Source organism: Camelus bactrianus, chromosome 16, assembly GCF_048773025.1.
Source record: "Camelus bactrianus isolate YW-2024 breed Bactrian camel chromosome 16, ASM4877302v1, whole genome shotgun sequence".
Taxonomy (NCBI): domain Eukaryota; kingdom Metazoa; phylum Chordata; class Mammalia; order Artiodactyla; family Camelidae; genus Camelus; species Camelus bactrianus.
In genome coordinates this window covers 46,499,862-46,525,169 of record NC_133554.1, presented here as the reverse complement: position 1 = coordinate 46,525,169, position 25,308 = coordinate 46,499,862, and the positions used below count along the sequence as shown (strand labels likewise).

At 39.6% G+C, this 25,308-nt stretch overlaps 1 protein-coding gene across 8 annotated transcripts in view; it reads right to left on the bottom strand.

Annotated features, from left to right (window-relative positions):
* Window positions 1-25,308, bottom strand: part of TANC2 (tetratricopeptide repeat, ankyrin repeat and coiled-coil containing 2) — a 304,614-nt gene that overhangs the window by 14,543 nt on the left and 264,763 nt on the right. For all 8 annotated transcript variants that reach the window (XM_010956001.3, XM_010956002.3, XM_074343434.1 and 5 more), the window contains 8 exons: window positions 18,336-18,458; window positions 17,557-17,793; window positions 14,257-14,442; window positions 12,218-12,311; window positions 5,816-5,949; window positions 4,797-4,920; window positions 925-1,100; window positions 497-629 (listed from right to left, as the gene is read on the bottom strand). In XM_010956001.3, the coding sequence (XP_010954303.2) occupies window positions 497-629; window positions 925-1,100; window positions 4,797-4,920; window positions 5,816-5,949; window positions 12,218-12,311; window positions 14,257-14,442; window positions 17,557-17,793; window positions 18,336-18,458 (1,207 nt within the window). The remainder of the gene's footprint in view (window positions 1-496; window positions 630-924; window positions 1,101-4,796; window positions 4,921-5,815; window positions 5,950-12,217; window positions 12,312-14,256; window positions 14,443-17,556; window positions 17,794-18,335; window positions 18,459-25,308) is intronic.

Sequence of the window (25,308 nt, the reverse complement as noted above, 5' to 3'; positions counted from 1 at the left end):
AAAAAAAAAAAAAAAAGAAGGAAAAAGCAGCAGTGAGAGGCAGGCAGCAAAAAAGCCAGCATATCAGCCAACCCTCGTCTACAGGTCTGTGGGATGGGGAGCGGATGGGACAACAGCAGCAGGGACTTGAGAGTCCGAAGCACATACAGAGCAAGGGAAAGCAAAGGCTCATGGCAGTGCAGGGATCCAGGATGCTCACGGGTGGGGCTGCTACAGAGGCATCAGCACACAGATGTGCTTAAGGTCAGAGCAGCCTCCCGGCGAAGGCTGCAGGGGCATGGCAGGTGACCGTGTGGTTCTGCACACAGGGAAGTGTGGATCTCGGCTCAGATGGTGCCTTCTCTGAGCTGAGAGTCCTTCTGTTCACTTGGACAATAACTGGGCCAGGGCAGAGGGGAAACTACACACACTCACACCAAACACCCAGGGCAGCCAGACCACTGGACCAGTCTGGCCTCCGGGCACAGATGGCCAACACCTTCTTCCTTTCTCCTACCTATCTTGGCTCCTTTCTTCAGAAGAGTGACAACAACAGAAGTGTTCCGGCACCCCACTGCCCTATCCAAAGGGCGCATTCCGCTGTAGTCAACATGCTCAATCATGGCCCCGTGATCCACCAGGAACTGGACCTAGGACATGGATCAAGCAGCGCAGTTAACACAGGTGTCACGGCTCAGCACTGCTCTACTCAGGGCTCTGGCTGCTACCTGCCCTTTATTCAACTGCAGGTTTGAACCAGGCTGGGCAGCCATGGTATTCCAGGCCATATGTATATTTTTGGTCTTTAATGGTGTTTTGAATATTCCTGTCCTCTAGCAAGTATAGATCTGAGAACTTTTATCAGAAATCATCAACCCCAGATAACATTACGGATGGAGAACCTTCCCGATTCCTACCACCTGAGGCTTGGTTAAGGGCACTCACCACTTCAGCATCACCATAGAAAGCTGCCAGATCCAGGGGGGTGCGGCCGTTCTTGTCGGCATGGTCCGTGGCAGCGCCATTATCCACCAGAGAACGTACTACTGAGAGATGACCCTTCAAACAAGCCCAGCTGAGCGCCGTCAATCCTTCTTTGTCCATTAGAGCAATGGAGGCACCTACAAGAGCAAGGGTAGCACAGGGCTGAGGAAACATGAAAAACACAGAATTTCACAACAGGAGGGGAGCTGGTACTTAAGGTGAACACTCAGCCAAAGCACAGCTTTTTTTTCTGGTATGTGAGTTATCTTTGGATAAAACTGTTTAAAAAACTGACCCGACAAGCCGTTAGTAGAAAGAGAGTCCACCTCTTTTACTGGGTGTCCTTGGTTCTGCACAATCTATCCCCAAGCTTACTGTCTGTCCTTCAGTTTCATTACTCCCCTGTGAGAATCCTCTACTCTGGCCAAAACGGATGTATCCACTGTCTCTAAAATCTCCTGTAAGTATTTCTGTATACTCACTTCTGGTTATGTTGCCCCTGTGTGTGGAACATCCTTTCTTTCTCCACAAGTTGCTCCACTTTTACCCATTTTCTAGGAACCATCTCAAATCCTTGTCTCCAAGAAGATTCTCCTGTTCACCGTTCCCTCATCTTGAATCTGCTTAATGTATGTTACCTTATTCTGTTAGTAATCTTTTTTTTTAATGTATCCCCCACTTATATGTAATAAATTCTCAACAAGTATTTTCTGAACTCAGCAAAAGTCTTCAATTCATAATAGTATAAATTCCTTGAGAGGGTCTCATAAAATAGCTCAGAACATGTTTACCATTGATGACAGTACCAGGCCACTTTCTCCCTCCTTAGAATGTGAGGGAAACGGTCTCATGGGAAGAGACTGAGCCCCGGCCACAAAGGGAATGAGGAGTTGAATTAGACTAGTCAGCCTTCAATAACCCCATCCTCACTCTTAGCCCCTTTTATATTCTGCGTATTCTTTCCTTCAGCATTTCTATTTTCATCTATAAAGAGCAAGCACATTTGACATAAAGTTTTGCAACTAGTCTAGAATTCAACATACTTTTGGTTCTCAGCCTAGACTGTAAGCTCTGGATGGCAAACAGCCTCTCATTCCCTTGCTAGTTTTGAGGAGTACCTGAGACAATTCTTTTCCCAAAGCTGGCATGTCATACTGAGAAATTAGAGATCAACTTACTGCACACACAGCACACTTTCCAGGCTGCCTCCCCAGCTGGACAGGATTCAGATGTCAGGTCAAGCTTAGGCCCTGCCACGGCCAGGCTCTGGGGCTACTCTGCAGTTATCTGGCCTATCACCTCTGTATCCCTAGAGGTCAGGTAACCAGACTTTGCGGCTTCCCATAAAAGGATGAAGGGCTGGAAGGAATCACACCTCTAACCCCAATGAGTGCCTTCTATGTCCTGGGTTATCTTTTCACAATGGTGTAGTTTGCAATGAAAACACTGACTCTCTAACATGGAATGGATTTGGATATTGGACAGACTCTAAGGAGTTTTTGCAGATGCAACATCCATAAATTCCCTGGACAGAGTCTCCAGTGGTGGAAAAATCAGGATAAGAAGGTTCTGGATGTATGTTACAGATAAACTGATTTTCCAAAGATCAGGAAAGCTGAAATTTAAGAAATTAAAAGGAGATTTATATGAATTCGTATGAATACACCCATATATTCAACTTACTTTGCAAATTCAATTTGTAATCTTCCTCTTCTCTCTTTTATTCCCCTTGTAGTTAATGGAATCACAGTTCTCCAAACATCCATTTAAAAACTTCGGTGTATCTTCAACTCATCTTTCCTTATTTCCTACATGTAATCAATCTTTGTATCCAAAACCTTTTTTGCACTTGGCCTTTCTGTTCTATCTTAACAGCTACTGCACCTGGATTAACCATCACTCTCATCTCTTCTATGACAACGGCTACCTAATTAATCCCCTGGCCTACTACCATCCCTTCATCAACAACTACTAGTCCCACTACTGCCAGAGTGATTTTTTTTTTTAAAGCACAATTCTGACATCAATTCCCTTTTTAAAAATCTTGAAAGGCTTCCTCTTGCCCTCCCATAAGTCCATACTCTTTTAGTCTGTCCCTTTTCAATTTCTTTTTACATATGTTTCCAATGTTATTTCCCAGTAGTCCTCACGTTCATCCCTGGACAACTTGCACATTTTCCCAAACCTGTTGTGTATCGTTCCTCCTCTCTTACCTTTCATTTACATGATTTCCCCTCCCTGAATACAGAACATTTTTCTTATTCAAATTTCAAAGTCTGTCCTGTTCTAACTCAAACACCTCTATTAGAGCACTTAGGAGCCTCTGCTCTTTAAGGCAGTTATTTAGCTTTGTTTTAGCCCTTCCTTGTCAGATTATGGACCTTTTAAAGACACAGATTATACTGTATTAATTAGAAAAGAATCACTCATAGTTCCTACCATAGTGTTTTGCAAATAATGCAGGCTAAATAAACATTTGTAGAATTTGTTGATTTAGTCAAAGTCTCTGATTTAAGTGTGAAAAAAAAAATGAAACAGTACAAAGAGCAGAATGTCTGCAGTGTAAGAACAAATGTCTGGAATCTGGGCCTGATGGCTTCTACTGGCATGCGGCAGACACTGTGCAGTCACCCAAAGCTTATCAGTGGCTGAAGTCATCCTGCCTTTTCCAGTAGAGTCGAGCGGTTCTGGGACATTTACTCCAGCCATGTCTTATCCTGAGAATCTAGGTATATCCCCCTTGCTCCCCCTGCCCCTTCTTAGCAGAAGTAAGGGTAGATAGCATGAAACCAGCTTTGTTTGGTGGCTTGTACTGGGGAAGTAAGAACCACTTTGCACGCTGGGAGAACAGTTCTCTGACTCTGACCTAGTTTTGTGAGTCTGAGGAGACAAATCTTCTTTGGAGGAGAGTGCTAGAGATCCAATAAGTCTTTGACTGAGTTGTAGTTTGAAATCTTAGAAGAAATCTTGTTTTCTTCCTAACTCAATTACCCTTCAGCTGCTCCAGCCTGGGTATGATTCTCAGGAGGTTTGTTTCCTTGAAGAGTATGTGCTTGTAGAGATTAATTATAGATGATTAGATCCAGTTTACTAACAGGGGAGGCTAACTGGAATGTAGTCAAGGCTGGTCAGTCACACTACCTCCTGCTTCATATAAATGCTCAAGCTCCAGTAGGTGGCACTGTAGAGTCACCAGTGACTTGCGCTTTTCTACAACAGAGGTCCACCATCACTCACCACTGCTTCGCATAGGTGACTGAGGTCACAGCATTTTGAAGGAGCCTGAAATGCTTTTGATAGTTGACCACAATTTCCTTTAATTTTTTCCCATTCACCAGGAATAGGTGAATGTTGGTAAAAAAGGAATTTATTACAATAGGAGGATAATAATATCCGGATTCCTCAAATAGGGTCCCCACTGTCAACAATTGTTTCAACCTCTGTTTGCCTCCTTTGGATACAAGAAAAATATTAGTTGTGAAGGCTTAGGAAAGAATTGATAGTTAAAGCCAAAATATAATCCCTGGAAGATGAACATTTATTGGGTGTACATTAAAAATTCACACTTTGGAAATCACTGATTGAATTAAAGAGCTTAGAATGTATAAATTTGATTGGGATACCAAAAATCCCTCAAGCCATAAAGAAATAGAGAATGTCAAAATTAGAAGGGTCCTACTGTATATGAGGAGAGAGGAGATGGATTTTGTTTTTCTAACCAACTGGATTAATGATATCCATTCTCAACAGTCCTGGGACCCGTCAGTGGAAATCATGAGTTCCTTGGGTTATTCTGGGTACTGACTGCCCAGCTCTGGCATCCTAGAACTGACCTTGTGCAAGGAGAAAGTCCACAGTTCCTAGATGGCCTTCGGAAGCTGCCATCATCAGGGGAGTACGGCCCTGCTTGTCTGCCATGTTGACATCAGCTCCATGGGTGAGTAAAAGATCAACAATCTGCAAGTGCCGAGAAACAGGGTCCAATCAGCCAGGAAGAGCTGCCGAGCAGACACACGCACACCATCCCCGAACAGGCAAGTCACCTCTAATGTAACTTCCCACTGCAGGAACCCCCTCTGGTTCCTGCACAATCTAGTATAAGATTTGATCTCTGACTCTCTTAGGCACAGCCAAGTGAGAAGAACTCAACTCTAGATGTCTGACTCAGCCACTAAGTAAAAAAGAATCTAAGATAACAAAGGCCAAGATGTAGACTAAAAACCCCATAATGGAAGTGCCAACACAAGTTACTGCCTATGTCAGTGCCATTTTATTGACCTCTAGGGGTTGCAGCCTGCCTGCAGTGAATATTTATGACTGAACAGAATATGGTAAAGTGCCTCTGATAAGTCTGGCACTGTTGGGCTCTTAGAACTTTTTTTCCACTCAAATATTTTCAAAGATTATAACCAATATGCTTTCTTTTCCATCCTAAGTATATAAATGAGCATTTATCCAGATCCAAACATCTGGAAATCGCATAACTAGAATTTACATACACCACATTTTCTTTTTGCAAGTCTCAGACACCTGCACATACGTGGCTAGCAAGGATCAGCTGAGGTTTGAACCTTCCAGAGAACCTGTGGGTGCTGTGAAATATGAGAAGGAGGTCACTCCATGACCCAGTGGCTAGTCCTTCTGCACAATACAGATCTTCATGATGATTTTGAATGTTAGCTACTAGACATATTCTCAATTAACCAGAATATTAATAATGGAGGCCCAAGTCCTCAAAGCCAGTGAATGCTGGGTAACCCAAATTTTGTGATTTTTTTTTTTTTGTTCTCTGCTTCAGAAGTTCTTAAAACTCACCCCTGCCTGGGGGACTGGAAGTAGCTACCCTGCTTACCTGCCAGTGGCCCTGGCGAACAGTGCTGAACAGGGGCACTGCCCCTCGGCGATTTGGTTGGGCCACTGCCGCCCCTTGTTCCAAGAGCAGACGACACACCTCCAGTTTGCCCCTTCCGGCTGCAGCTGTCAGGGCTAGGGGCAGAGAGCACAGACTGAGGACAGTTGGCCTTGCTCTCTCTAGCCCTCTGTGTTAAACATGGCAGCAGATCTGTGTTTGATTAATGTAACTGCTACTCTACCTCTGAGAGTGACTTTGGCTACTTTTGCCATGTAGGAAATTTTCAAAGAAAAATAATGAATAAAACTACAAGTAAATGGGCTTACAACACATAGAGACAATTATAATAGCAAATTTATTGAAAAACCACCTTCGATCAAACTTACTTGGTTTCATTTTTCCTACCCAGACTGTCTTCTTTGCTTTTGACTTCTTTTCTGATAACTCTTCCTAGCTACAAACCTTTTCCTGGGCTATGCATGAGTGAGAAAGCAGAGAGAAGGGCCTTTGCAGAGTCAGGCCTTTCTGAGAGTTACGAGAAACCAACTCTGGCCAACCTCTACTCCTGGAACCTTAAACTCAGAGAACCAAAGTCAGAAATTGCAGTCTAAGAGCCTTAGGCCAGTTTTCATTCTTTTTCTTCATCAGCTGAGACAGAAGTTTCTACTACACGTGCCACCATTTTTATATGAGAGAATTATTCACGGTAATAGTCTTAAAGATGAAAGAAGTGTGACAAAGTCTCCCTTCTTCTGAATACAGAAGAGTGGATTTACAGATAAAAATATCAGCTACAGTGAGTCTAAGGGTCAGACACAGCAGGAAGAAACTTAAACATTCTTCTTTGTGTGCTATTGTCCATTGTTTAAGGTCTCTGATACAGTGGAGTGCTTATTTCATCCTCCGAGTATTATTTCAATAGCAGTAAGAGGAGTTTGTCGATATAATTTGTACTAAGTTCATATTTGAACAAATACATATTTGTCTCATTTAACATGGATCTCAAACGCGTAGGCTTAGAGTTTTAAACGGCTGAGGGTGTGGAAGATGATGAATACCATCATCAGATGGCAGGAGTTACGCTTTTAAGAAAGAGGACATAGAACTTTTTCCCCACATAGACTTGAAAAATTGATGTGGTACTCAGGCCTTTATTATGGCCACCTACTCAATGACAAATCAGAAGACGATAATATTTGTGAGGCGCAGATAATATTTCAGTTTGCAAATGTTGGTATGTAATCAAGGAAGCAACTGAAATTTAAATCAAATGGTCACTTGTGATTTTTTTTCATTTAAGTGCCAATTATGGCACTTTGTCTTTGGGCCTGGACAAATTTATCTACAACTGACTCATATGCAAAACCAAAACTACCTATAATTTCCACTAAGATAAACCTTCAAAGTAGTCTTTTCCTTCCTCAAGGATAAAAAGGGCTTATAAAGGAAAATGTGACAGTTTTAGAAGCTATATTCATTCTTTAACCAGATGTATTTATGCCTTGTCTTATGTGTATTTTCAGTTTTATTTTGGAATTTTTTTGGGGGGGAGGGGTAATCAGGATTTCTTTTCTTTTTCCTTCTTTCTTCTTCTCTTCCTTCCTTCCTTCCTTTCTCCCTCCCTCCCTTCCTCCCTTCTTCTTTTAATGGAGTAACTGGGGATTGAACCCAGGACCTCGTGCATGTTAGGCATGCACTCTATCACTGAGCTACACCCTCCACCTCTGGGACTCTTAACATAGGCATTTCTGTCTTGTTCCTCATAGAAGGGCAGAGGCTTCATCCTATCTGAGGTGAGAGTCACTTCCAACCCCTGAATGGATGAGTTACAGCTACTGATGGGTTTGATTATTTACATGACAAAGAAGTTTTGTCTCTTCTTCTTTAAATCAAAATGACCTTCCCTCTTTTCCAAGTTCATATTTCTAATAGCTCAGGAAAAAAACCCCACAAAACTTTAGTTCTTGAGTCAGAACATAAGAGTAGCTTAAGAACTTGACTGGCGATCATCACATTGCATACATTAAATTTACACAATGTTGTATGTCAATTACATCTCAGTAAAGCTGTGGGGGTGGGGAAGAACTTGACTGGGTTAGACACTCGTTAAGAACCATAAGAATCATCTTGTTAGTACATAAAACAAATGATTTGGAAAATTTCTAACTCTCATGTTCTGACTCCATTTAAAGCAGCTTCTAGGTGACAGGGCTGTGGCAAACCTCCCTTTCAATGTCTTGTGTCTGGCAGGGTGTGGAGGTGCAAATACATTCTTTTTCACAAAAGAATTTCCAGTCTGGAGAAAATACAGACAGTACTTCATAATCAAGCCTCTCATCAATGATCTAGGTCACAGAACACATTTGAGAATTCACAACCAGTGCCCACCCTGAAAGCTAAACTTACGCTGTCCACTCCAACCTGGAGTTGTGGTGCTCTGGCTGGCCCATTTCAAGCCGCTGGACAACACATTTACATGAGAGGGAATGTTCCATTCGGCCTTTTTCTTTGTTGTATCATCTCTGTTGCTTAGGTTATGATGTAATTTGGCAGGAATCTCCAGCTGATAGCTGGATATGGTCATTAACACAGCTGGCCAATTTCATCTCAGAACAACACAACTATGTAAAATTGGAACTGTACTTCTCAAAATCCAAGAGCAAGGAGTTGCTTTGGCTGGATTTTATATAGGTCTTATCAAAAACTGTTAAACTTTTTGAAAGAGAGAAGATTAAGGCAAAGCCAGTTCTGTAAAACAACAAGCTGATTCTTAGAGTGAATGTAGCAGTCTGGACCCAAATCTCTTCCTAAGAGACTGGTAACAGATTTTGTTCCCTAGCTCATTGGCATCTGATGAGATTATCCGACAGGAATGGTCCTTTTTCAAAGGGAAATGCAAAGAGTTTGAAGAGACAGACAGGATGTAGCTCAGAGTTGAGGAAACAGCCAAAGCCTGCTTGGATGGGATGATGAGACTAAACAGAATGCACAGAAAGCAAATGGTTCTTTTGTTGAGCTATTTTCAACCTTGAAAGAGTACAGCACAGATAGATCATGTAAGACCAATGGGATGGAGATGGTGGGGGAGACATAAACTGGTCACTGCTATCCAAAACAATATTAATTAGTTAAACGTTTATGGGCCTCTTTGTCAGACACTGTCTCTGCTCTTAAGGAACTCGGGGTTGAGTAAGGATAACAGACAAATAAACAAATCCATTACTATATAGTGTGACCAGCACAACAGAGATAAGTCCACAGGGGTTGTCTGGAGGTGGCTTGGAGGTAGAAGTGTCTGAGAAGGTCTCCAGGAAGAGATGACAATCTGAACCAGACACTGAAAGAGAAACAGGAGACTTATAGGCAAGGACAAGGGGGCAGCATTTGAGGCACAGGGAGAGCACGTATAAAGGCACCGAGGTACGAAATAGAATGTTTATCTATTTTGAGAAGATAGGCAATAGAGGATGCTACAGATCATGACTGGCCCTTTTATGCTACATTAAATAAGTCACTTAATGCTACAGGTGGTCACTGAAGGGTGGTAGCAGGAAAGTGACATGAACAGATGTGGCTTAGAGAGATCACTCTGGCTGAGATCTGGGAGATAAATCACAAAAGAGTGAGGCCAGAGAAGTGAAGATCAGCTAGGAGGCAGCTGCAATAACTTAGGCAAAAGATGACGAAGGAGTGAATTAGGGGTATCTTGTTTATTTTATGAACTCTCACTTCTTTTGGGCCATGGGATAGCCCAGGCCCTCCAGAGCTGCTAGAGTTGTTTAATGCTGGTTCTGGTCTGCAGCCGTAAGACAAAGGAGAGGAGGGACCGGTGAACAGTCTTGTCACCTTAATTGCTTTCTTTCTGTGTTGTTCTGTAAGAAGTCTGTGAAAACCCTGCGGGATGGGAGGGGGTCAGCCAGATGGTGAAAGCCAGATGTAGGAAGTCCCTCTCTGAAAGGATAAAGGGGCCATAAAAGGAGGACAAAGACAACCAGGATACTCTAGTGATTTGCTTTTAGAAAATCTGGTATATAAAAAATACATTGCAATTAATATTTCACTATATGCTAAGATAATGTTTCACTGATTCTAAGATGAACTTTTTTTCCCTCCACATTTTAACAACTCTGAAATCAAAATGCATCTTACAATTGACATGAAAATAAAGAACTTTTAGTTGAATAGGTAGTTTTTTTTTTTTTGGTAATGACATAGAATAATGGTTATGTAGTTTCTCATAGTTAGTAGTGTCTTGGATTCAATATAGTAAATGATACAGATTGTTGGAAATGTCATGACCACTGTATTTTCCTGTGGTAAAAATTATGTTATTTAGGGCAGGGTTGCAGAAGTGAGACCCCAACCAGCTGACTGTAGGTAATAGACCTTCATTCCCTATATGAGGGAAACATGTAAGATTCCGCTATTGGAAGAAATAACACAATTCAATAGGTCATTATAAATTTTAAATGATTATGTGCTATAAGTTTGAAAGAAACACGTATACTTAGTAAATTGATCACTATAGATAGAAAAGCAACTCAGAGACTATTTTATACAAGTGGTGAGTTGTAGGGACTTTTTTTTACATAGCAAAGACATTATTTCCCAGAAATTTTTCTGAAGTCAAATAACTTTTCATAGGTCTATAAATTATACTGCAAATGTATTTCATTCTAACTTATATTTAAATAACATGTTTATAATGCTGAAATTATTTCATTTAAATGTCAAATTAAATACAACACAATTCTGCTTACAAGCAAATTGACATGAAACTTTGATTTTTTTTTACAATCTTGAGAAATGTTACATATGTAAGAAAATTAATGTAACAAACTTTATTGCACACTTTAAAGCAGGAAATATTTCTAAAGTCCTGAGATCGTAAAGTTTTATTCTAACAAGACCTTTATAGCAAGAAAAGTAAGTCTTCCACTTAGTTCACACTCTTCTTGAACATTTGTGAGGAATTCTCTCAAGTACAGCACTAGCATGTGTTTGACAGTCATCATTATGATTGTTTGTCTTGTAATTTTATCCATTATCACCACTGGGTCGCGGCTCTTTTCGCCCTCCCCAGTGGTCACATGTGCCCGGCGGCAATAGGAGATGCTGGGAGGTGTGGTGACCTTGTGCTGGGGAAGGCCAAGCTGATGGGCACGGTAAACCCACACGTTCCTCCTGCAGCTCCAGGTCTCAGCAGGCACACTCCAGGACTGCTGACGTCCCGGCCAGTCCCTTCCCCTTAGTCTGTCCTCTGGCTTCCCTCAGGGTGGGGCCCCAGAGACAGCAGCTGTTTCCAGCTGCACATTTTCCTTTAATCTGTCACAGGCTCTTAAGCTGCAGCTGCCTGGCATCTGCTCTCTTTGGCTCTTACAGAGGGAGGGATTGTTCGAGAAGCAAATTCCTAAGCTTTGGACCATTCTACATGATGTTGAAGAAGCCATGAAAACCTATGTAAGGTTTTTGCCATGCGTGGAAACATCCCAATTCAACAGGTAATTATAAACTTTAAATGGATTCAAGTGTCTTCTCTAATTTTTAATAACATTCTGACCCTAGCCAAAGCATATCCCCTTCTTATTCAGTAAAATATTCTCCCTAAATTGTCCATCTCGAAACATGTCTACTTCTCCTGGCAAGTATGACACATATCTGTGGTGACTCTACAGTTTTCATTGCCCTGGTTTCATAAAAACACATAAAAAGTTATTAATGTTTCTCCAGATGTTCCAGTTTAGATTTGGGGGAAAGACAACAATCATTTCCTGCAAAGGCCAAAAGGAAGAGGCTTCTGCTTGTGTAGTAAGTACCAGGCAACATGGAAATAGCTTTGCTACAGACCAAGAGGGACTGCACAGGGCTCTGCCCTACAGGGGCTACTTCATTTTGCATCCTCATAGCAAGTGTACTCAGAACATACCAGCTTAACCATGTCACATACCGCCCTGCCATGGTAACACTTGGTTAATTAAGCCAGAGGTGTCGATAAAAATTTAACCTCTTGGTGTACAACTACAGGGGAAATATTTATTCCTAACTGCTACAAGAATCACATTGAAAAAAAAAATACAGAAAATCCACAACTATTTTCTGCTCTGGCTTGGCACATTGGAAGGAAACTCTCAGCCTTTTAAAAATATTTGGAAACAAGATGGGGGGAAAGTTTTGTTTGAAATACTCTGGTGCTAATGGCATGGAGCATCCAAAGGGAAAGAGGACTAAAAGAAGGAAACTGCTTGACTTTTTACTTTGGCTGAATCGGTCTCCAACACAAAAGCCGTAAGACAGAGACTGCCAAAGGTCTGCCAGAAGGAAAATCAGGGTGTGAGATGCAGAGTATATCCCCACACAAACAACACATTCACGAGACAAGAGAGTGATGGCCACGAGAGATACCTGTCTCTCCCCAGAGACTGTCAAAGCTGTTGATCTGTGCTCGCTCCACTTCCTCTTCATCTTTTTCTGGAAGATCAAGTAGGTAGGAGACAATCTGAAACAAAAAGTTGTGTCAGCTCAAACTTCAGGTGGAAAACTCTAATACTGACATTAGCCTGTGAGGTTTGGAAGATACTCGGATAATTCAAGGGTCATGAAATCTCTTGCACAAAAAAGAAGTCAGAACTGACTGTCTTAGCAAAGAAACCCAAAGCTTCTGTGATGAGCATTTGTTCTACTAGGTACAGTTTACAAGTTTCTCTTAAACACAATTGACTTACACAGCATGTGGTTTTTAAAAATTACATACTTATCACAGTCAAGTTAAAGAAGCAATGAATCCCTCATCTTCCCAGGAAAAATACCAAGAAATAAACAGAAAATAAATATGGAGAAAACTGAGGGCCTGTACTTTTTCACAGGAAAGCTGTTATCTTCTTGTTTCCTCTCCGAATTATAAGGACTGCTTTTGAGGATATTACAGGGAGAATGGCTGCTAACAAAAAAGGAAAGTGACAGCTCTGTTTCCAGGAATTTGACTGTAAAAAGAGCTGAAAAACCTCCCACAGATAATAAAAATTCCAGTTTTACTTAATATTCCTTTGGTTATGTATCAGGTCAGTTGGCAGGGTAGCTGTGTCACTGAAGCATCCCATGCAGTGGTGAGCAAACATATACTGGCCCATGAAAGCTGATCATTAAATTTTCAGAAGTTTGCAAGCCAGTTGTTAAACAAAGATATTTATTACAAATTAACAATTAAATAAATCATACTAAAAAAGTTAAAATATCAAATCTCATAACTCCTTCATTATTTAACCACATTTTACTATTATCTACACTCTTAAGGTTATTTATATTTATTGTGTCTGTATGGTGGAAATTTTAAATAATTACGTGCTCTTGTGCATCTCTCTGAAACTGTGTGTTTGGTGATGTCACACTGGTAGCTTGAGATCAGTCATGGTGGGAGTATTTATACCCTGGAAACTGGCAAACTTTACAAATCAGAATTTGATTTAGTGGTAAAGCTAAGAGGTTCCAGTTTAATGAACATAAACTGTACGAGGGTGAGAAATAGTTTATCAGTAGATTGCATATCAGATTTAATGACAACGAAATTATTGGGAAAAGAGTTATTAGCAAATTGGGGCACAACTTCATTTATCAAATTATGGCTGAGTTGTAACCACAGGTTGGGTACAGATATAAATTTAGCAAAAATCAACAAAAGCATTCAATTAAGAGCACTGCATATTTCATTATTATTTGTAAACCATGTGCTATGTTTTTATACCTATAAAATTTATAACAAATCTAAGTATGTATATATACACACACACACACTCTCTTGCTCCATTCCACCACTCTCCCCTCCCCAGAGCTGGTTGTTAAACATTTTCTAGCACACTACCAATTCCACATATTTTGTCATTATATTAATTACTTTCATTAACAAATAAATTAGCAAAAATACCACTTATATAGAGTTTAATAGTTTACAAAGCACCTTTCATATCAGCCTTGTAAAAAAGAATTTTTTAGTCTCACTTTGCTGGTGGGAGACTAAGATTCTAAGAGATTAAGCAAATTGCCCACGGTCTAGAGCTAATGAGTAGGAAAGCTGGGACTCAAACCTGGTCCTTCTGAGATTCCAAATGTTGTACCCTTCCCATTCCACACTGCCCACCTATGTGAACACAAGTCAATAAATCATCCCTCTGAACCTAGTGTCACAGTCTGTTAAACAGGGCTGGAAAGATGGGGAGGAATCAGTGTAGACAATTTCCAAGGTCCTTTCCAACTCTTATGCTCTATAATTCCATAATTCTGGATACCTTGGCACCTCCTTATTCCTCAGAGCAGTGACCAAAAAGCTAATTCACATTAATTAGGCTGGCAATTTTGTAATAATGCAACCCCTTTTTTCAGGTTTCCTAGGTCCCTCAATACATAGCTTGAACCTCCCCGCCCCCAGACCTCATCACCTGCTTTCTTACCTCGGTGTAACCCATGCTGGCTGCAGCGATGAGGGCCTGCTGGATGGCGTGGCTCTTCTTAAACACTCCTTGCTGCTGGCCCGCCATTGTCCAATCACACTGAATTAAAAACTTGACAACTTCCAGGTGACCTCGGAGTGCAGCATGCACTAAAGCACACTGCCCATTTTTATCCAAGTGATCTACCTAGGGGAGGCGACAGAGAGATCCGTGTGAAAAAGCTCTGCGGCTGCACTCCCCGTCTGGTCACACCAGCCACTGCACATGTCTGGACGACTAACAGTCATCCTTTCCTATTCCTACTTCCATTCCTTTCCTATTCCGATTCCTTTTCCTCTAAGAAAACTTAGAGGATACTTTCCTACTCAGGCTAGATCTTCAACGAGCTACAACTCTGGTAGATGCCCTTCTGGGGAGAATCTGTTTGCATAATGTCAGGCTTTTGTTTTCACATCAAGAGAAACAAAAAAGCAAAACTCCCAGCTCCAATTTTGTTTTCCTGAGGAACATTCTCCTTTGTCCTCAATTAGACCCAAATTTGAAAGACTCTGTAAGCTCTGTTGGCACAAAAACACTGTCTTTGAAATCATGAAGGAGAAGAAAAACATTCTGAAGTTCAAATTTTTCGGTCTCCTAAAGAAGCAAAATATCTCATATCATGAATCACACATTCAACCACTAAGCTTTGGCAACAGCCACTTCTCTCCTCCAACGGGAAGACAGAATCTCAAAGATCTGGCCAAAATGGCTAGAGGTACTTGGAACTTAATGCTAGACTAAGTTCCAACAGTAGTTTTTACAGTTGCAGTGTTGGTTACAAGTTTAGTCTGAAAGAAGAGACTGATTCAGATCAATCTAGTAGAAGGTCCCCAGACACAAATCTTAATAGATGAACAGCCTTTTCTGGCAGGTGGGCAGGTTATCTTCCAGTGGTAGGTAGAGCACGTATAACCTAAGTTCTGTATGTATCTGGTTCTCTCCAGCTTTAGTTTCACCTAGTCATCCACATAATAAATGGTCACTGAATGCCTACTAAAGGTACCACATAGGATACAAAGGTGGTAAGACAGAAAAGTATAGATTCCCTTCTCAAAGTTTTGAACAAGATAGGGGAGATGAGACCAATAAGACAAAAACCTGTCCAACAAAGGTGTAATATAATAAATGTCATAAGGTGGAAGAGGGTATATAGCTCAAGTGGTAGAGCGCATGCTTAACATGCACGAGGTCCTGGGTTCAATCCCCAGTAAGTACCTCTTCTAAAAACAAACAAACAAACAAACTTAATTACCTCCTCCTTGCAAAAAACAAAACAAAACAACAATTAAAAAACACAAACAAAAAATCCTAAAAAAAAAAAAGTCATAAGGAAAGTAAAAGTGCAATAACATTTCAGAGCATTCCCAGCCAGACTCAGGAACAGGAACATTCAATTCAGTTATTCAACAAAATAACTGGCTAAGTTCTTAAGTGGCTTAGAGGGGTGAGAAATGAGAAAAAGTGACTTTATTTGGTGACTGGCAGTTGTTAGTGACTTGAGGGAGTAGCTTCAGGTGAACACCAAGAGGCTGGGATGTCGTTTTTCCTTTTTCCTTTTTTTTAAAGGATATTATTTATTAGGCATTGCATGAGATTAAAAGAGACTTCATCTCTTTTTAAAAAGGTTCTATCATTTTCAGTTATCACAATGCCCCTCTCAATCCTTTTTCTAGAAGAAAAAAGTGAGACTGAGAGAGGTCAAATGGCTTGTCCATGCCCTCACAGAAAGCAAGTGTGAATGCAGGTTTTGACCACGCTGTGCTTAATTCCAAAGCTGATGGTTTTAATGACTTGCCCCCTCTTTCTCTCATGGAAGCCAGACTACAAGTGCTTAAGGAGTAGTGAGGAAGAAGTGGTAGCAAGTAGAGATGGCTCTTAGGACAGGCTTGGTGGACATGGAAGGGAAGAGACGAACGGTGGCTTCTGCTTAGGAGAAGAGAGGGAAGTTTCTCTTTGGGGTTAGGGAAGACATTCATAGGTTTGTGGGAACTGAGAAGAAAGGTAGTATGAATTTAGAAAAAGAATGAAATGATGTGAGAGAATGAACAACGTACTCTGATAAAAAATATAGGCGGAGGCAACTGCTTTGGAAAAGAAGGTAAAAAATTCCTTCTCTGTGGCGGAAGTAAAGGTGAGTGCAGGTAAGGATTAATAGTTTTGAGACAGAGGCACACTGAGATAAACTCAATCTTGGTAATTGTAGGAGGGCAAGAGTTTGATAGGGTCTTGAGAAGATCATGAATGATTTACATATCTGCTCTGGGGAAAACAAGAGATGAAAAAAATCATAGCTGAGCAATAGGAAAGACCCAGCTGAGATTAGAATATGAATTTACAGTGATAATAACAAGGCCCAGTTACCACTGTTTCTAGGGTGTTCATTCAAATTACTAGAACATTATAGGTGGATCATCCCTGTGTCACAGTTAAAATCTAAGGCTGTAGGATTTCACTGAGAATCCCAGGTCCCAGTTCCCAGTGGAGTCTTAGGAGTCTGAGTTCTTCCCAAGTACGAACACTGGACGCCTCAGAACAAGGTCATACATACTACTTATATTTCACTGCAAAACCACCAAAATGCTCAGTGTGTTTTCAGGATGTAAACAAAACGCTACTGGGCTACAATTTTCCCCAGAGGTCTACATTTTTGAGACCTGTATTTTTCTTTTCACCAATATTTTGAAATTGAGTTATTTCATACCAGTGGCTCTTGAGATATGATAAAGCAAAAATATTTTTTAAGGAATGTTTTGAGAGAATTAAAATACACTAACAGAAATGATCTGAGCACCTCTGGTCAGTATGAGTATAGAGAGAATCACCTTCTCCCCATGCCGCTACAGGGATGGTCTTCAAGGACTGAAGAGGGAACCTCTCTCCGTTCTTATGTCCATGGCTAACAGGAAAGGCTTAGAGTCTGCAGGCGCCATTTGCTCCCCCACTTCTCTTTCCTCACTCTGAGCTCAATAGAGAATTTCTTGGTTATTACGTGGGGACTTTTTATGGCTGCTAATAAATACCAATTTCCTAAGTGTCTCTCAAAAGTTTCAGAACTGTGTCCAGATGCAGTGTGGAACTGGCCATGCGAGTGGGCAAACAGTAGGATGTAATCAGAGCTACTTCTCCCTTTAATCTGCTCCCTAATAGGGTCTGATGTACTCTACCTAGACTCCTGAGGTAACACAGGGGATCAGGACTACAGCAGGAAGAAAGAAAAAGGGAAGGAAAAAAAAAAAAGCAGCAGAGCCGGAGAGCCGTTACCTTGGCCCGTTTCTTGCACAGCAGCACAACGATGCTCAGGAAGCCTGCTGCTGCGGCATAGCCCAGAGGAGTCAGGCCGCTTTCAGAGGAGGCATCCACGTTGGCCCCAAACTCTAGCAGCAGGGCCACCATTTCTGTGTAACCAAGATGAGACTGGACACAAAGAATTGGAGCATTATTTAAAACCTCTGTCCGGTAATTAATGTTGGCACCTCCCAAAATCAGCAGTCGGCTGACCTAGAAATAAGCAAATAAACAAAAATAACATTCACACAAATTATCAGTCACATTCTGTTAGCCATCTTTTATTAAGTCATCTGGGACTCCACAATAGTGCCCAGTAGCATTTAGTAACTGCTTTATTTTATAAACTTTATTTGTTCCTGTTTCAATACCTTGCCTTTGAAAAGGGATGTGAAATGTCCCCTTTATGTAAACTGTTCAGTAATTAGAGCAAACACCACCCACACTTTAGTGTCGGTCAGAAAAGCTCCCATCGAAACAAAGGCGACCTGATTGATACACTCCTTCGAAGCAGCAGGACTGATTCTATGAATCAGAGTCGGCTTAGAGAAGGTAGAAGGTCGACACGTTTGGTCTTCAATTCACAGAATAAAATATAACAATTGAAAATATATTAAATTATCAATAAAAGGCTAATAAATAGGAGATAGTATAAGACAAGTCAAAGATCAACTAAATAGCTACTTAAAATGTCCTCCTAATTTTATTTTCTCATGGTTAATTCTTTAATCAGTCTATAATTTATATGTATTTACTTTTATATTTGGAGTGTAGAGGTTTCGTAAAGATGCCAATGCCATGGAAAGACCTTCTGTGCTATAGGAGATCCAGAGACCTTGGAGGATGGAAGATGACACGCCAACTTTTTTACTCAAACCCTGAAAAAGAAATACAGAGACAGTTAAATTACTAGCTCAGCTAAAAAGTACCATCAGTAGTAAGTTAGGGGCCTCTAGGTTTGTGGTACCAACAAATGAGAATAGAGTCTCGCTCTAACAACATCCATGCAAAACAAAGTTCATCTACTGATGTGGACGTGGACCAGTCCCGCAGGAACAAGCTAACGTAAATTGTCTCTACCTTGGCAGTCTGTGGCAACAAATCTACTTAATACCTATCTTTTCTATGTCTGGATGTACTTTTCTCCCCCGTATCTTTTCTATTAGGCTTACTGAATCAATCTAGTACCGTGTTGTTTAGACTTCATATGTTTGGGTTTTTTTGGTATTTTTTTTCTTGTAGTTGATTTCTAGTTTCATACCACTGTGGTCAGAAAGGATGCCTGATATAATTTCAATCTTCTTAAATTTATTGAGAATTGTTTGTGGCCTAGATCTACTCTAGAGAATGTTCCATGTGCACTTGAAAAAGTGTGTATTCTGCTGTTATGGGATGAAATATTCTACATATATCTACTAATTCCATCTGATTGTCATTTAAGCCTAGTGTTTTCTTACTGATTTTCTGCGTGGATGATCTGTCCATTGATGTAAGTGGGGTATTAAATCCCCTACTATTATTGTATTACTGTCAATTTCTCTCTTTATGTTTGTTAAAATTTGCTTCTTGTATTTAGATGCTACTATATTGGATGCATATATATTTACAATTGTTACATCAACTTGTTGGATTGATCTCTCTATCATTATCTAATGTCCTTCTTTGTTATAGTCTCTGTTCTAAAGTCTGTTTTGTATGATACAAGTATTGCTACCCCAACTTTCTTTTGTTTCTCTTTGTGTGTAATACCTTTTTCTATCCTCTTACTTTCAGTCTGTGTGTATCTTTGATTTGAAGTAAGTTTCTTATAGGCAGCATATATATACATAGGTCCTGTTTTTTTTTTTAATCCATTCAGATATCCTATGTCTTTCAATTGAAGTATTTAGTCCACTTACATTTAAAGTAATTACTGACATGTATGTACTTACTGCCATTTTGTCAATTATTTTCTGGTTGTTTTTGTGGTTCTTTTTACTTCCCCCTTTAATGTTGATCATATCACATTTTACATCTTTTTGTTTTGTGTATCCCTTAACTACTTATTGTGGGTACAGATGATTTTTACTACTTTTGTCTTTTAACGTCCCTACCAGCTAAATGGTTGATCTATTGCCTCTACTGAATGTTTGCCTTTACCAGTGAGATTTTTTCCTTTCATAATTTTTACATTTTTTAGTTGTGGCCTTTTCTTTCCCATATAGAGAAGTCCCTTTAACATTTCTTAGAAAGCCAGTTTAGTGGAGCTGAACTCTTAGCTTTTGCTTATCTGTAAAACTCTTTATCTCTCTTTCAATTCTGAATGATAACTTTGCCAGATAGAGTATTCTTGATTGTAGGTTTTTTCCTTTCATCACTTTGAATATATTATGCCACTCCTTTTTGGTCTGCAAAGTTTCTGCTGAAAATTCAGCTGTTGGTCTTATGGAAGTCCTTGTATGTAATAAGTTGGTTTTCTCTTGCTACTTTTTAAGATTCTCTCGTTATCTTTAATTTTTGCCAATTTTAACTATGAGTCTCGGTATGGACCTCTTTTAGTTCATCTTGTCTGGGACTCTCTGGGCTTCATGGACCTGGATGTCTACTTACTTCCCCAGGTTAGGGAAATTTTCAGCTATTACTTCTTCAAATAAGTTCTCTGTCCCTTTCTCTCTTCTCCTTCTTAGACCTCTATAACACAAATGTTGGTATGCTTGATGTTGTCTCAGAGGTTTCTTTGTTTATTTACTTTTATTGAAGTATAGTCAGTTTACAATGTTGCATCAATTTCTGGTGTACAGCATAATGTTTCACTCATCCATATACATACATATATTCCTTTTTAGATTCTTTTTCATTATAGGTTACTAAAAGATATTGAATATAGTTCCCTGTGCTATACAGTAGAAACTTGATGTTTATCTATTTTATATACAGTAGTTAGTATCTGTAAATCTTGAACTCCCAATTATCCCTTCCTGCCCCTTCCCCACTAGTAACCATAAGTTTGTTTTCCATGTCTGTGAATCTGTTTCTGTTTTGTAAATAAGTTCATTTTTGTCTTTTTTTTTTTTTTTTAAAGATTCCAGTTACAAGTGACATCATATGGTATTTTTCTTTCTCTTTCTGGCTTACTTCACTTATATCACTTACTCTGATGATCCATACATGCTGCTGCAAATGGCATTATTTTATTATTTTTAATGCTGAGTAGTATTCCTTGTATAAATATACCACAAATTCTTTATCCAGTCTTCTGTTGATGGACATTTTGGTTGTTTCCATGTCTTGGCTATTGTAAATAGTGTTGCAATCAACACTGGGGCACATGTGCCTTTTCAAATTAGAGTTCCCTCCAGATATATGCCCAGGAGTGGGATTGGTGGATCATATGGTAGGCCTATTTTTAGTTTTTTAAGGAATCTCTTCTAGCTCACTGATCTGTTCGATATCATCTAATCTACCATTTTTTATTTTTATTTTAATTTTTTTGGGGTGGGAGGATCAGGTTTGTTTGCTTATTTATTTAATGGAGGTACTGAGGATTGAACCCAGGACCTCATGCATGCTAAGCATGCACTCTACCACTGAGCTATACCCTCCCTCCCTCATCTAATCTGATTTCTTCTCGTGTACTTTTAATTTCAGTTATTGTATTCTTCAGCTCTGTTTAGCTCTTCTTGTATTTTCTAAGTCTTTGTTGAAATTCTCCCTGTATTAATCCATTCTTCTCCCAAATTCAGTGAGCACCTTTATGAGCATTACCTTGAACTCTTTAATAGGTACACTTCTTATTTCTACTTCATATAGTTCTTTTTCTGAGGCTATGTCTTATTCTTTTGTCTCCTCATTTTCCTCAATTCTCTGTGTTCATTTCTCTAATAGGTAGAGCAGTTACATTTTCTGATCTTAGAAAAGTGGCTTTATGTAGGAAATGGCCTTGGGGCCCTGCAGCATATTCCCCTCTGGTCACCAGAGCTGTATGTTCTAAGGGCACCCCATGTGGGCTGCATGTGCCCTTTTGCTGTGGCAGCGCTGATTACTGTGGGTGCACTGGCAGGTGGGACTGGATCCCCAGACTGGTTGGCTGCAAGGTCATAGCTCATGAAGGTAAAGTAGGCTTCCTGTGTGATTAGCTGTGTGGCCCAGGGTGGATGAGGGGCCGCTACTTGTCCACTGGTGGGTGGGGCTGGGACTGCATGGCTGTCTGCACAGCCTAGGGGCCTGGGGCTGGTGCCAGTCTGCTGGTAATTCTAAAATCTTAGCTGGGAAAGTAGCAACTAGAATAGACAAAGTAGCTCATTTCTGACTTCTCCCTTTACCTTTAATCCCAAACCATTTTCCATCCTTGGGCCTCTTCCCAAAACTGTCCTTTTTTATCCTAGAAAATCTGATCTACTTCTATGGCTTTACTCTTACGATTTTAACTAAGCATTATTTACTTCCTTTCCAACTATAAAATGTATAAAGTAAAGCTATGAGTAGAACCGTAATAGTCAACTTTCTCTTGAGCACTGACTTAAATGGGATTCCTTGGATATGGTCATTTAATCCAGAGAAGTACTGTGAATATTATCTTAGAGAAGAATAATGCTGGATCAGTGTTTATTAAAGAACATGGCAATTTTCCTTTGGCTCAAGGTGTCTGGCATCAGAGGGAGTTCAGAAAATGCCATATTTAACTTCTCCAAAGAATGGAACAACTTACTCATCTGTTCATGGTCTACAAGTTTGGATTTTGCATTCCTGAATGTAGACTGCCTGTTTTTTCTATGTGATACAATTCCAGTCATTTAAGAGTACCAGAGGAACTTTAAATGAGAAAGCCTAAGATGTTTAGAGAAAAGTGGATGTTTCCAGAATAATGAGTCATAATTTTTGCTCCAGGGGACTTGGTTGGATTTCCACATCTCATAATGGTGGATATAGGTAATTTGGACAAACATTCCTGCTAAGGACAGCTAGGAAAAGCTGTATAAAATTAAAAAAAAAATTCTCCTTGAAGACATGGGAAGACTAACAAGTTAAATAATTACTGGGCCAAGATCCAGTATAGGCTAGAGCCCAGGAGAGCAGTTTAGAGTTGCTTTTTCCCTGGATACATTTGCCAATTCTGGAGAGTTAGCGAGGAGTACTTTTGATAGCTTTGGGATTTTAAGGGCAGTGAAACTATTCTGTATGATACTGTAATGGTGAATACGTAATCCTATGCATTTGGCAAAATCCACAGAATTGCATAACACAAAGCATAAACCCTAATGTAAGCTATGGACTCCACATACATAACAGTGGGGGAGTGACTAAATGGGAAATATCTGTATTTTCTGTTAAATTTTTCTGTAAACCCAAAATTGCTCTAAGAAACACAGTATATGAATTTGGGGGGAAAAAAATCCCTGGGTTTTACTCCAGAACAATGAATGATAATCTCTGGGAGTAAGGCTCAGAAATATGTGTGTGTGTATGTGTGTGTGTGTTTAAAGCTCTCCAGGAGAATATAATGTATAGTCAAAGAAAACCACTGATCTAGAACTATAGATAAATCTCAAATATACAAAGTTAAGTAAACAAGTTATAGAGTTATATGGAGAGTATGACACTATGTTAAGTTTAAAAAGCATGAAATACTTCTGTACATTGTTTATGAATACACACCTATGTTGGTGAAGTACAACATATGGATGAGAAGAACACATGCTAACTTAATAAGGGTAGAAATTATCTCTGGGATGGGAGAGAAATGGCGTAAGAAAGGGATATAAAGGGGGCTCCTATTGTATTTGTTACATTTTAATTTCTTTAAAACAAAGAAAAAGACTTGAAGGAAATATGTAAAAATCTTTTTAAATCGGGCCGATAGTATCTGATTATCCAATTATCTGTGCTTTCCTGAATGTTTGAAATATTTCATAGTAAGATTAGGAAAAAAGAGGAATAGGGGTATTTCTTCCTGAGACAAGAAAAAGTGAGGTAAGAACTGATGATGATGTAGATTGATTTATTGGTGAAAAAGGAAGAGGAGAGAAGTTAAAGGAAGTCACACTTGATGGCTTTGATTTTTTCAGTGACTGATAAATCAGGCTGTTTGTTGAGTTAGTTGACTTGGTTAAGAGCTAGAGGGAAAAAAAAAATGGGAAAAGGAGCTGAGTAAGAATAGACTGTGGTAAATGAACTTCAATTAAATGGTCCAGTAAATGGACCACAAATCAGCACTGAGAGTCCCAGTGAGGCTAGAATAAATACACAGGAAATAAGCCTGAAATACAGAGGTGGACTCTAGATTTGGAGTATGAGCTTTACTTGTACGATGGACTTGTTCTACTGATTACTTCTGCTTGGTGGAGTTGACCTTTTGCTATGAGGTATGGGAGAAAAGAGTTTCAGTTCAGTTAAACTGAACTCATCAAACGTGACAGACAGATCCTAATACCAGGCAGAATAAAGTAAAAAATAACCCTTAATTAAATTCTGAGCTGACAGATTTCTAAAGAGAACCTCAGATTCAGATAACTAGAGAAAGCATCTTTTAGTATTCATCTATTGCTTACGCCAAAAGGAATCTCTTTTTGTCAGAGATAAATGGTAATGGAGTCCCTTCCTTAAAATATTTGTTAGAATCAAAAAATTTTTTTTCAGGATCTAAATTTTTAACATTGTTTACCAACCTGCAGTAAGCTTGTTCAGTATTTTGAATACTTCAAGAACACAGAGAAAGCATGAAGAAACAAGAGCAATTTTGTCTTAGGGATCTTAGAAATGGCTCAAGTATCTTAAGATCCTGGCAAAAACTAACCTTAGGGCTTATCCAACAGGCTTCTTTAAGGCAAATTATTTACAACTATATTATCAGGGATCCACGTGTAGATATCCAAGCATCTCAAATGGATTATTTACTGTTCTTATCTGACCACCCACATGACCATGTTTGGTTATAATACAAGGATCCTGGTAAAAATGGGAATGGTGCCTTTCATGGTAGAGAAGGGGCTGGAAAACTATAGCCTGGTGCCAAAGCCAGCCTTCTCTCAGTTTTTATAAATCATGTTTTGCTGGAATATGGCCATATCCATTCATTTCTGTATTGTCTCTGTTTTTGAGCTAAAATCGCAGAGTTAAGTGGTTTCCACAAAGACCAAATGGACTGCAAAGCCATACTTGCCAATCACTGTTGTAGAGATGCTAGGTAACCTCTGAAATGAAAGGGTGATATTACTGTCTGGAATTTATGCTTATTATTGTCTTATCAAGAAAAATTTTTACTAATAATTCTGATCATTAGACCTTATATTAGATATAGGTCTAGTACATTACATTTTATGATATACCTTTATATATTTTATATCCACGATCCTTGTAACAATCCTGAGAATTAGATATTGCCACCAATTTACTGCTTAAGGTAAGTGGAAGTCTATACCTGAACCCATGATTTTAACTGATGTAAAGGGATCTTTCTTCTACCCTCCAGATTCCTACTTATAGCACTCTTCCCCCCGGCCATTAGTTCTGTTCTGGTAATAAATGTTAGAAGATTGATCAATTAAAGGAATATTTTAGAGGGCAGCATTTAGGGAGCTGATCTCAACAGTACTCCGATTAGCACTCTAGTGACCAGACCCAATCCAACAAAACACCCTGCATTACAAACTAGATTGAAATATCTCTGCTATAATTCACAAATATCTTGCTTTCTTTTCATAGATTAAAAACAATCTAATGGCAGTTAGAGGATTACAGAAGAATTATAAA